This window comes from Giraffa tippelskirchi, chromosome 3 (genome assembly GCF_054371585.1).
Source record: "Giraffa tippelskirchi isolate mGirTip1 chromosome 3, T2T-mGirTip1v1.2.pri, whole genome shotgun sequence".
NCBI lineage: Eukaryota > Metazoa > Chordata > Mammalia > Artiodactyla > Giraffidae > Giraffa > Giraffa tippelskirchi.
Window position 1 is genome coordinate 148232468 of NC_137277.1, and position 13590 is coordinate 148246057.

Genomic DNA, 13590 nt, shown 5'->3' on the forward strand with positions numbered 1-13590 from the left:
ACCTGGGACAGGGGTCACATAAGTCATGTTTCAGGCTGACTCTATCCTTCCTGCCCTGTTCTCAGGCCCTTTAAAGCCTCAGAAAAGAAAATGTTCGTTGCTCGGTCATGTCCAACTCTTTGGGACTCCATGGACTGTAGCCCTCCAGGCTCCTTTGTCTCTGAAATTCTCCAGGCAAGAATACTGGAGTGGGTAGCCATTTGCTTCTCCAGGAGATCTTCCCCACCCAGGGATAGAACCTGCACTGCAGACAGATTCTTTACCATCTGAGCCGCCAGGGTAAAGCCTCAAACTATGACACAAAATGCAGAAACAGACAAGTAATGGAGATGAGACCATGTTAGGATTGTGACCCAGTGTCTCTTGAGCTTTCCTTACTCCTGTGTTGTTTTTCATGTTTGTTTTTTTCCAGACATTCTTCGGGATACCTTCACTTCCCTGGGCTATGAAGTCAAGCGTTTCTTACATCTCACTGTGAAAGATATAACTGACATTCTATGCCAAGTTGCCCGGATGCCCCAGCACCAAGACTCTGACAGCTTTGTGTGTATCCTGGTGAGCCGAGGGGGCTCCCAGAGCGTGTTTGGCGTGGATCAGACTCACTCTGGGGTCCCTTTGGATCGTATCAGAAGGATGTTCATGGCAGACATGTGCCCCTCTCTCTCAGGGAAGCCAAAGCTCTTTTTTATTCAGAGCTATGTAAAATCAGAGGGCCAGCTGGAGGACAGCAACTTCCTGGAGGTGGATGGGCCGTCAGTGAAAAGTGCAGAATCCAAGGCCAGGCAGCCTGGGGCCTACCGAGATTTGATTCACCGAGAAGCTGACTTCTTCTGGAGCTTGTGCAAAGCAGATGTGTCCCTGCTGGAGGGGCCCTCCAGCTCACCCTCATTGTACTTGCAGTGCCTCTCCCAGAAACTGTGGAAAGAAAGGTGAGCCACCCAAGCTATGGTGGATCTGGCCCCAATTGTTTATTTTCTGCTACCAAGATGGAAGGGGCTTCCCAAGTGGTGCTAGTGGTAAAAAACCCACCTGCCAATACAAGAGACATAAGAGATGTGAGTTCGATCCCTGGGTTGGGAAGATCTCCTGGAGGAGGGCATGGCAATCCACTTCAGTGTTCTTGCCTGGAGAATCCCATGGACAGAGGAGCCTGGCGGGCTACGGTCTTTAGGGTCGCAAAGAGACAGACATAACTAAAGCGACTTAGCATACACACATGCACCAAGATGGAAGTGCCACTGTTTGACACTCTTTTCTTCAGGGAGTAAGAGGGACTTTTTTTCATTCCTTGTTGGAGTTGCTTTAAGAGTCCGAGATAGATTCTGCACAGTTTATGAATGCTTTGTGCCTTAGAAGAATATTTAGTAGAGCTTGTGGTTTGGATATTTTTCTTCAGAATTAAGAAATGTTTGTTTTTTTCTTATTACAAAAGCAATGCATGCTCCTTACTTTAAAAAAAAAAAAACAAACCTTGAGATATAGATGCTGAAAGCAGAACATAATAAGCAGTTATAATCCAACTTACCAGAACCAACCTGTTAACCAAATCTCAATGTATTGCCTTCCAGATCTTTTTTGGATCCCATACAATTATACATAAACATGTTTTCTAAGCCGAAATGAAATCATAATCTACTGTTACCTTATAACATGCTTTTAGTTTGTGTAATAGCTTATTTTTACATGTCAGGAATCCATTTCTATAGCATCATTTTACTATCTGCAGAGTAGTAACCTAATACGGTTATAGCATAATTTACTTGGCCAGTCTTTATTCGTTGGGCAGTGTTTTGCATTGGGCAGTGTTTTTACATCTTTTTAGGTCAGTATTTGTGTTTATTCTTAATTGTTTTATTGAAGAGAAAATTCCCAGAAGTGGAATTACTGTGTCAAATGACAAGCATTAAAAAATGTTTATTTATTTATGACTCACTGGGTCTTCCTTGCTGCACTCAGGCTTTTCTTTAGTTGCAGAGAGTGGGGTGGCTACTCTTCTTGCAGTCTGCGGACTTCTCAATGCAGTGACTTCTCTTGTTGCAGAGCACAGGCTCTAGAGTATGGGCTCAGTAACTGTGGCACACGGGCTTAGTTACCCTGTGGCATGTGAAATCTTCCCAGAACAGGGATCAAATGCTTGCCCCTGGCATTGGCAGGCAGACTCTTAACCATTGGACCACCAGGGAAGTCCAATAAGCATGTTTAAAACCTTTGATACATCTTATCAGATTGTCTTCTAGGACAGTTAGACCAGCTTTTCAAAAAAATTTTGGCCATGCCATGTGGCTTGAGGGACTTTAGTTTCTCAATCAGAGATTGAACCCAAAACCCTGGTAGTGAGAGCATTGAGTCCTAACCACTGGACCACCAGGGTATTCCCATAGGCCTGCTTTTATGAGCCTGTCTACATCCCTGAGTTCTCACTAATACTGTGTGCTCTTTTATTTCCCCACGTCCTGACAATTTGATGGGTAAAAAATGGCACCAGACTGTACAGGTTTGCAAGTCTTTGTTACTTGGACATTTTTGATGTTTATTGGCAAGAATACTTTTCTAAGGGAACCATTAGGGATCTGGTGTTCCTTTAGGTGGAAGCAAGCCTCACTGTGCCTCAAATGTAAGATCAGTAGTCCCTTTTCACTTGCCCGCTAATTACAATTTAGAGTGTCTCCAAGTCACTTGTGAAAGGCATCTTTTGTCGCTTGGGGGACCCAGGAATAAATCTCAGGGCCTGGGACACCTAGCCTCCTCAGGGATGGCTCCACAGTAAGGGGAGGGCTAGAGCAGGGGTGACTCAGCCTTCCAAGGTGGAAACGCCATGGGCCAGCCACATCGTTGTCCTGGCCTTTTACATTCATCCTGCATTTGCACAGAGTTGCCCCTTGGGGGAGGGGACTGTGGTCATCGAACCAGACTGCTGCAAACCTGTTTAGATCATGTGCTAAGCAGCTTGTAGACTGTTTAGAAAGGAACAATTTTACAGCACTTTCATATCTGTGAGTTGATTTCATTCTGATGATAATCTGTCTCCTCATTGATACTTGCATGGGATTAAGTATTGCCTTTTTCGTTCCCTCCAGAAAGCACTCGCTCCTGGAACTCCACACTGAACTCAACAGCCTGGTGTATGATTGGAACAGCAAAGTGTCTCCTAAGGAGCGGTACTATGTCTGGCTGCAGCACACTCTGAGAAAGAAGCTCTTCCTCTCTCGCAAATAAAAAGTCAAAGTCACGGCGGGTGAGAACATGCTGCCTGTTGTGCCTCCATATGGCAGAGAACACAGAGAGAACAGGCTGTCTTGTGTCTCTTCTTATAAGGGCACTGATCCTGTTCATGAGGTCTGCACCAACATGACCTAATCCCCTGCCAAAGGCACACTATCTAGTACTATCTTATTGGAGGGTGGACACAGACATTCAATTTAAAATAGTGGCTTTCAGATCTGAGGTTATCTGTCTGTCTAGGATTCACCCTAGCTTTCTACATCTAATTAGGTATAGTATACCTTTCCTTGGACTTCCCTGGTGGCTCAGTGGTAAAGAATTCACCTGCAATGCAGGAGTGAGTCACAGAAGATGCAGGTTCAATCCCTGGGACAGGAAGATCCCCTTTGAGGATGCATGGCAACCCACTCCAGTATTCATGCATAGGGAATCCCATGGACAGAGGAGCCTGTCAGGCTACAGTCCATGGGGTCCCAAGAGTCGGACACAACTTAACAACTAAACCACCACCATCCAAAAACATTTTTGCATTTTTTGCGAATGTTCATGAAACATTTACCACAATGGACTATATTCCGAGCCATAAAATAATATATTTAAGAGGATTGAAACCACACAAAATATATTCTCAGACTATGAAGATATTAGCCTAAAAATAGCATCTGAAAAATCTACAAATATTTGGAAATTGGATGGCACACTTATAAATACCCCCTGTTCAAAAAAGTCTAGGGAAATTGGAAAATATCTTTAATTGAATAAAATGAAAATATAAATAGCAAAATTTATGGCATACAGCTAGTAAGATTGATCTCTAGCTCGGCAGGGCTGGAAAGAATCAGACACAACTGAGCCATTGAGCATGCATGCACTGGCTAGAATGATAAGGGAAAGTTCAGTTCAGTCGCTCAGTCGTGTCTGACTCTTTGCGACCCCATGAATCACAGCATGCCAGGCCTCCCTGTCTGTCACCAACACCCGGAGTTTACCCAAACCCATGTCCATCTAGTCAGTGATGCCATCTAACCATCTCATCCTCTGTTGTCCCCTTCTCCTCCTGCCCCCAATCTCTGTCCCAGCATCAGGGTCTTCGCATGAGGTGGCCAAAGTATTGGAGTTTCAGCTTCAACATCAGTCCTTCCAATGAACACTCAGGACTGATTTCCTTTAGGATGGACTGGTTGGATCTCCTTGCAGTCCAAGGGACTCTCAAGAGTCTTCTCCAACACCACAGTTCAAAAGCATCAATTCTTTGGCGCTCAGCTTTCTTCACAGTCCAACTCTCACATCCATACATGACCACTGGAAAAACCATAGCCTTGACTAGACAGACCTTTGTTGGCAAAGATAAGGAAAAGACAGATACAAATTAGGGGTGTTAGTAAGAGAAGAAGAGACATGACTACAGATCCCATAGGGACATTAAAACAGCTATAATATTTATTGGAAGCTTTATGCTGATAAATTTTTATGAAATTAACTGTGTTCTTAAGAGACAAACTGGCAAAGCTCACTCAAGGAGCAGAGAATCACATGGACAGAGGAGCCTGGCGGGCTACATAGGATCTCAAAGAACTGGACACGACTGAAGTGACTTGGCACACACACATACCTTTCCTCCTTGGATTGGAGAGCATGACCTGGAAGAGTATTATTGCTTCAGTTCAGTCTCTCAGTTGTGTCTGACTCTTTGCGACCCCATGAACCACAGCATACCAGGCCTCTCTGTCCATCACCAACTCCCGGAGTTTACCCAAATCCATGTCCACAGAGTCTGTGATGCCATCCAACTATCTCATCCTCTGTCGTCCCCTTCTTCTCCTGCCTTCACTCTTTCCCAACATCGCGGTCTTTCCAAATGAGCCACAAAAAAACCCCCAGCAGCATTTAATAAATGCTGCTGCTGCTAAGTCACTTCAGTCGTGTCCGACTCTGTGCGACCCCATAGACGGCAGCCCACCAGGCTCCGCCATCCCTAGGATTCTCCAGGCAAGAATACTGGAGTGGGTTGCCATTTCCTTCTCCAGTGCATGAAAGGGAAAGGTGAAAGTGAAGTCGCTCAGTCATGTCCGACTCTTAGCAACCCCATGGACTGTAGCCTACCAGGCTCCTCTGTCCATGGGATTTTCCAGGCAAGAGTACTGGACTGGGGTGCCATTGCCTTCTCCATTTAATAAATAAATACATACATAAATAAATAAATCAGTTATTTATTAAATTATATTATATTATATTGTCTGTTTACTTTTGTCACTTTTGTTAATACCATTTGTCAGCCCACAGATTTCAAGGAGAAGAGTGTTAAGGGTTTGCTTGTGTGTTTTGCTCGCTGGCAAGGGGTGGAGTAGAGGGACTTTGATTCCAGGAGCAGGCCTCCAAGATGGGAGGAATAAGGACTTGCCATCCCTTGCCTACTTCACAGAATTGTTCCAAGGATGAAATGAGAGAGCCTTTATGATCATACCCAATGACTGCACTGGTGATGCCAAACGCACATAGCTGTTATTATTAATAGCACACTGTGGAGGAGTTATTTTGAAAACGTTGAATCAAAGCTTGAAAACTGGGAAGGATTTTGGCAGGTTGAGGTGGAGAAGAGAATACATTGCAGAAGAAACAGATCAAATGAAGGAGCTGATAGGGGAAATGTGAGGAAGCATTTAACAGAAGGCTTCCCGTATGCTGTTTTTGGTCTTGCATAAATCCTTTGTTCCTCATTAGCACCTGAATGCACGTGCTAGAGGAGCCGCACGTGGTTCCTAAAATAATAGGAATTTGTGTATCTCGTTTGTATGGAAAGTAGCCTTTCCATACAGTGAAAGGTAGCCATTTACAACTCTCTTCCCTTCTGATATGGAAAGTAACTTTTACAATCTGCTCTCTTGAAAATGATTCTAGCCTCAAGCTTCCCAAATACTTGTAAGATATTTTTTTATCCCTATCTCTGCTGAAAAGGCTATCTTGTAAGACAGTATATATATGCCCACAATATGTTGAATAAACACTTTTGTTCCATAAGAACATCAGTTCCCATGTCTTTCTTCATTTCTCTCCCTCCCTCCCTCCCTTCCTCCCTCTCTCTCTCTCTCTCTCTCTCCCTTTCAGGCTGCTTCCACAGAGCACAGGTGTCCTCTATGTCTACTTACTTGCCCGGGCTTTCAAGACCTCTTCGAGAGGGCACCCTGTGCCTACGTAGATGGAGCTAACTCTTTGTCTAGAGTTATATTGACACACTGTGTAAACCAGGGAATATAAGCCTCTTTTCTTCCTTTTTTCACTTTCTTATCATTGACTCTGTACCCCCAAGTTCCGGTCCATTAAAGGACCACAACAGGGAAATGAAAGGCATGTTTTAAAAACTGTGAGTGTGACTTTTGGCTGGAGTGTAGAGAATGTGAGCAATGGTGAGAAGCCAGGAGGTGCCTGGCATGTGGTTGGCATGTGAAGAGCTGAAAAGACCCCCATCTCTGTCTTTTAGTCAGCTGTCTTGTAAGTTATTTTCCCTCAGTTTAATAGTGGAGTCTGAACTACTTTGACACTTTTGTATATAAGCATTTGATTATTAAATGCCTTATTTCATTGAGTATAGTTTTTAAATGAAGTTTTTTAGGCATGCTAAAAGAGAATTATATTAGTTATCAATATAATGGATACTCACGTACCCACAACCCAGCTTAAATGAAATGTTCTAAAATCTTCAGAGAAGACTCTGAAGCTATTGCTTTAGGTAATAGCCTTAATATAAAAGAGATAAATGTATTAAAATACTTCAAACTTTATAAGAACCCCCCAACTGAAAATTCATCCAATGTTCAGTAATAGGGGCATGATTATGCTGAAAAATCCAGTGGTTGGAATTCTATATAACTGTTAAAATTATACATACAAATAATAAAGGCTTACATAAGTTGTTCTCAGCTCATCACACGAATTATCTCATTTAATCCTCAGAACAGCTCTACGTGGTAGGTATTTTTGTCCCCTTTATTATTTATTCCCACTTTATAGATGAGGAGGGTGAGCACAGTGATGTTAAGTAGATTATCCATGGCCACCCCAGCTGAGGATATAAACTCAAGCCATAATCAGAGCATTTAAAAAATGTATTTATTTATGTATTTGGCTGTGCCAGATCTTAGCTGCAGCACATGGGATCTTCGATTTTCATTGTGGCATGCAGGATGTTAGCTGCAGCATACAGGAATTTTTAGTGGTGACATGTGGGATCTAGCTCCCTGACCAGGGATTGAATCTGGGCCCCCTGCATTGGGAGTGTGGAGTCCTAGCCACTGGACCAGCAGGGAAATCCCAACAGAGCCTTTATTTTTATAGTTAAGTATCAGTTCAGTTCAGTCGATCAGTCGTGTCCCACTCTTGGCGACCCCATGAACCACAGCACGCCAGGCCTCCCTGTCCATCACCAACTCCCGGAGTCCACCCAAAACCATGTCCATAGAGTCAGTGATACCATCCAGCCATCTCATCCTCTGTCATCCCCTTCTCCTCCTGCCCCTAATCCTTCCCAGCATCAGGGTCTTTTCCAATGAGTCAAGTCTTCGCATGAGGTGGCCAAAGTATTGGAGTTTCAGCTTCAACATCAGTCCTTCCAATGAACACCCAGGACTGATCTCCTTTAGGATGGACTGGTTGGATCTCCTTGCAGTCCAAGGGACTCTCAAGAGTCTTCTCCAACACCACAGTTCAAAAGTATCAATTCTTCGGCTCTCAGCTTTCGTTATAGTCCAACTCTCACATCCATACATCACCTCTGGAAAAACCATAGCCTTGACTAGATGGACCGTTGTTGACAAAGTAATGTCTCTGCTTTTTAATATGCTGTCTAGGTTGGTCATAACTTTCCTTCCAAGGAGTAAGCGTCTTTTAATTTCATGGCTGCAATCACCGTCTGCAGTGATTTTGGAGCCCCCAAAAATAAAATCAGCCACTGTTTCCCCATCTATGTGCCATGAAGTGATGGGACCAGATTCCATGATCTTAGTTTTCTGAATGTTGAGCTTTAAGCCAACTTTTTCACTCTCCTCTTTCACTTTCATCAAGAGGCTCTTTAGTTCTTCTTCACTTTCTGCCATAAGGTTGGTGTCATCTGCATATCTGAGGTTATGGATATTTCTCCTGGCAATCTTGATTCCAGCTTGTGCTTCATCCTGCCCAGCGTTTCTCATGATGTACTCTGCATATGAGTTAAATAAGCAGGGTGACAATACAGCCTTGACGTACTCCTTTTCCTATTTGGAACCAGTCTGTTGTTTCATGTCTAGTTCTAACTGTTGATTCCTGACCTGCATACAGGTTTCTCAAGAGGCAGGTCAGGTGTGCTGGTATTCCCATCTCTTTCAGAATTTTCCACAGTTTATTGTGATCCACACAGCAAAAACAAACAAAAAAATGTCTCAGGAAAACAAAAGCCCAGAAAGAAATATTCCAAACATGGTATACTGATGACAGGACTATAGCTGATATTTTTTCTGTTTTCCAAATCCTGATCTCTATATATTTGAGAATACTGCTTTCTAAAGTAAAGACTAGGTAATTCTATCAACTTTTGACTCATTGGTTCTTCAGTGCTGAAGAAACAACTCTTCTCTAGTTCTGCCTTCACTTCTCTGTTTGGTCTCTGGTCCTTTTCAGTAGCAGGATCCCTGTTCTCAGGGCTGCTGTTCTAGGCCACTGGCTAGGAGGAATGACTCATCAATCTCAGTTCCATTCCAGCCCCCAACCCCTTCCATCCTTTTCCATGAATGAGCCATGGTTGGGGTCACTTGACACCTTCTTCTGTCTGCAGTGTTTGAAATGGGGATCTCTTCACTAAGATTCTAGGAGCAAGTTTTCAGGATTAGGCATGTTACTTATGCCACCAAGAACCACAATTTGAGGTCAGCCTTGTCAGTTTGTCTGTGTAGCAGACCCTGCTCACTGTCCCAAATACCATTCTCTTTATCTCTAGTAGTAGAAGTCTTAATTTGATACTGAGCACAAAGCCTCACAGAATACAGCCTAGTTGTCCATGTTGTGCTAGTACTAAAGAACCCTCCTACAAATGCTGGAGACCTAGGTTCAACCCCTGGGTCCGGAAGATCCCCTGGAGGAGGGCATAGTGACCCACTCCAATATTCTTGCCTGGAGAATCCCCATGGACAGAAGAGCCTGGTGGGCTACAGTCCATGGGGTCACAAACAGTCGGACACAAGGGAAGTGACTTAGCGCACATACACACAGTCTGGATTATATTTTGTTATTTGATTATGTCTGTTTATGTTTGTTTTAAGTTTAAAATAAAAATTTGCCCAGATCATTTTAATTTTCTAATTATTGTTTAAAAATGTATGTATGTATCATTAAAAATGTAATGTTAAAACCTGAGCTGATCAGTCTGATGTTCTGTGATGACCTCAGGGGGCAGTATGGTGGGAGGAGATGGAAGCTTAAGAGGGAGGAGTTATACATATACACTTATCACTGTGCCATACCAAAGCTACCAGGCCCATGCATTCAAATTTTTCCACTTTGGCTCTATCAAACACTTGATAAGCAAATAATCAAGAAATACAAATTGTCTTCAATAAATCCCTCTGCAATATCAGCTGGTATACACCAAGGACCACGGATTAATCGAACTCCCCACTAGATACATGGAGGATCACCTAAAAAGTAGATTACAGGTGAAAAAGTACTTATATATACATGCTCATAGCAGTAAATTCACAGCAGTTGGAAGCATCTCGAGTGTACATCAGCAGATGAATGGATTAAGCAAATGTGGTATATCCATAAAATAGATAGTTATTTATCCATAAGAAGAAATTAAGTACTGATAAATGCTACAACACAGATGAACTTTGAAAACATTATGCTAAGTAAAAGAAGTCAGACACAAAAGGTCACATATTGTATGATAGCATTTATGTGAAATACCCAGAATAGGTAAATCTATAGGGAAAAATAGCAGATTAGCAGTTGCCAGAGACTGGGGTAAGGTGGGGGCCGGGGTGGGGGGTGGCGTTGGGGAAAGACTGCTTAAGCGGGGACAAGGTCTCCTTTGAGGTTCTTAAAATGTTTTAGAACTAGATAGAGGTAATGGTCACATAACACTGTAAATGTACTAAATGTCGCTGAATTGTACACTTTAAAATAGTACATTGTATGTGAATTTATCTCAATTTTTTTTTTAAAAAGGGAAAAAAGAGAAGATTAAGATCATTTATTAGTTGTTCCACTAACATTTCTCCCCAACTTTTTTTCTTTTTTAAGACACCTTATTTTTTAGAGTAATTTTAGGATTACAGAAAATTTGTACAGAAAGTACAAAGTTTCCATATATTCCCCCACTCCCCACAATTCTCCTCTATTAACACTTAGCATTATTGTGGTACAGTTGTTACAATTGAGGAACAATATTGATACATTTGTATTAAACTAAAGTCTACTAGCATTTACATTAGGGTTCACTCAGTTTTGACAAATACATAGTATCAGGTATGTACTATTAATGTATCATACAGAACAGTTTCAGTTCAGTTCAGTTAGTGCAGTTGCTCAGTTGTGTCCCACTTTTTGCGACCCCATGAACCACAGCACGCCAGGCCTCCCTGTCCATCACCAACTCCCTGAGTTTACCCAAACCCATGTCCATAGAGTCGGTGATGCCATCCAGCCATCTCCTCCTCTGTCGTCCCCTTCTCCTCCTGCCCTCAATCTTTCCCAACATCAGGGTCTTTTCAAATGAGTCAGCTCTTCACATCAGGTGGCCAAAATGTTGGAGTTTCAGCTTCAACATCAGTCCTTCCAATGAACACCCAGGACTGATTTCCTTTAGGATGGACTGGTTGGATCTCCTTGCAGTCCAAGGGACTCTCAAGAGTCTTCTCCAACACCACAGTTCAAAAGCATCAATTCTTCAGTGCTCAGCTTTCTTTATAGTCCAACTCTCACATCCATACATGACCACTGGAAAAACCATAGCCTTGACTAGACGGACCTTTGTTGACAAAGCAATATCTCTGCTTTTTAATATGCTGTCTAGGTTGGTCATAACTTTCCTTCCAAGGAGTAAGCGTCTTGGAACATTCTCCAGGGTAGATCACATCCTGGGTCACAAATCAAGCCATGGGGTTTCAAAGAGTTGGACACGACTAAGTGACTGAACTGAACTGACATGTCCACCCCAACCTCCCTTACTATCCTTTCCCTGCCTCTCATTACCGTAAGTTCATTCTCTAAGTCTCTGAGTCTATTTCTGTTTTGTAAATCAATTCATTTGTATAATTTCTTTTCAGATTTCCCATATGAGGATATCATATTGTATTTCTTTTTCTGTCTGACTTTACTCAGTACAACAGTCTCTAGGTCCATCCATGTTGCTACAAATGACATTATTTCACTTTTTTCAATGGTTGAGTAATATTTCATTGTATAGGTATATACCGCATCTTTGTTATCCATTCCTCTGCTGATGGACATTTAGGTTGCTTCCATGTCCTGGCTACAATGAACATTGGGATGCATGTATACTTTCAGATCGTGTTTTTCTCTGGATATACCTGAGGAGTGGGATTGCGGGGCCACATTGTAGCTCAAGTTTTAGTTTTTTAAAGAACTTGTATACTGTTCTACATAATGACTGTACCAATTTACATTCCCACCAACAGTGCAGGAGGGTTCCCCTTCGCTCCACACCCTCTCCAGCATTTATTTTTTGTGGATTTTTTGATGATAGCCATTTTGACTTATGTGAGGTGACATCCCATGATGGTAGCTTTGATTCGTGTTTCTCTAATAATTAGTGATGTTGCACATCTTTTCATATGCTTCTCTTGGCCATCGGTATGTCTTCTTTGGAGAACCACTATTTAGGTCTTCTGCTCATTTTTTGATTGGATTATTTGTTTGGATATTAAGCCTCATGAGCCATTAGTAAATTTTGGAGACTAATCCCTTGTAAGTCACATCACTTGCAAGCATTTTCTCCCAGTCTGTAGACTGTCTTTTCATTTTGTTTATGATTTCCTTTTGCTATTCAAAACTTTCTTGAGTTTGGATTTCCCTGGCGGTCCAGTGGTTAAGAATTCACCTGCCAATGCAGGGGACATGGGTTCTGTCCCTGATCCAGGAAAATTCCACATGCCAAGGGGCAATTAAGCCTGCACTCTAGAGCCCTTGCTATGCAACTGCTGAGCCTGTGTGCCCTAGAGTCCATGCTCCGCAACAAGGGAAGCCACCATAAGGAGAAGCCCACACACCACAGCTGAAGAGTAGCCCCTACTTGCCACAACTAGAGAAAGCCTGCACACAGCAATGAAGACCCAACACAGGCAAAAATAAATAAATTTTTTTTTTTAAAGTTTGATTTTGACTAGGTCCTGTTTGCTTTTGTTTGTTTTATTTCCATCATTCTGGGAGACAGATCTAAAAAGATACTGCTGTAATTTATGTCAGCGAGTGTTCTATCTGTGTTTTCCTCTAGGAGGAAAATAGTATCTGGCTTACATTTAGGTCTTTAATCCATTTTGAGCTTACTTTTTGTGCATTAGTGTTAAAGAATGATCTAATTTCTTTCTTTTTTTACATGTAGCCGTCCAGTTTTCCCAGCACCATTTGTTGAAGAAACTGTTTTTCCACCTTTGTGAAGTCATGCCCCCTTTGTCAGACTAATCGACCATATGTGCATGGGTTTATTTCTATGCTTTCTATCCTGTTCCATTGATTTCTGTTTTTATTTTTGTGCAAGTATCATACCATATTTTGTTGACTATAACTTTGTAGTGTTGTCTGAATCTGATTCTGATTCCTCTAACTCTGATTTTCTTTTTAAAGATTGCTTTGGCCTATATTAAGCTTGATGTGCCTGGTGGGTAAGTTGGAAATTTTGAATAAACACATCTGTATTTTTTGTCTCATTTTATACAGGGCACATATTATTGTAACTTCAAAATATAAAATAAAAATTGCTTATTGTTAAAAACATCTATTAATATATATAAACACAATGTATGCACTTTAAACATAAATGACATAACATTTTAACACTGTTCACTTTTTATTTATGTAGTCATGCCTGTACCTATATGTCTCAGTATGATATTTAAGTCATTTCCAGTTTTTCACTGTTTGTATGATGATACAAGAAATATCTTTTCCTCCTTAGTTGGTAAGGACTTCCTGCCCCAGACCTAGGATTCTTACTCCCTCTGCTGGCATAGCTAAGTCCTCTTTCAAAACTGAGGATTATTACAAGTCTCTTGTATCTTCAATCTCTTACTTTCTTCTTTGATCCTTCAGTCTGAAAACAAACTTTGCATTCCCCTTCAAATAAAGTCCCTTTCTTTCAAGCCACTGCCTTCTATGAAGTTT

At 41.9% G+C, this 13590-nt stretch overlaps 1 protein-coding gene across 17 annotated transcripts in view; it reads left to right on the plus strand.

Moving 5' to 3' along the window:
- The window catches only part of CFLAR (CASP8 and FADD like apoptosis regulator), a 53959-nt gene extending 44356 nt beyond the window's left edge, over positions 1-9603 (plus strand). For 9 of the 17 annotated variants that reach the window (XM_081581868.1, XM_081581867.1, XM_081581864.1 and 6 more), the window contains 2 exons: positions 413-929; positions 3078-9603. In XM_081581868.1, the coding sequence (XP_081437994.1) occupies positions 413-929; positions 3078-3216 (656 nt within the window). In that variant the 3' untranslated portion in view covers positions 3217-9603. Of the gene's footprint in view, positions 1-412; positions 934-3077 lie in introns of those variants that run through there. The other 8 variants (XR_014079993.1, XR_014079994.1, XR_014079995.1 and 5 more) reach the window with 6 other exon arrangements.
- Positions 9604-13590: the final 3987 nt, after the last annotated feature.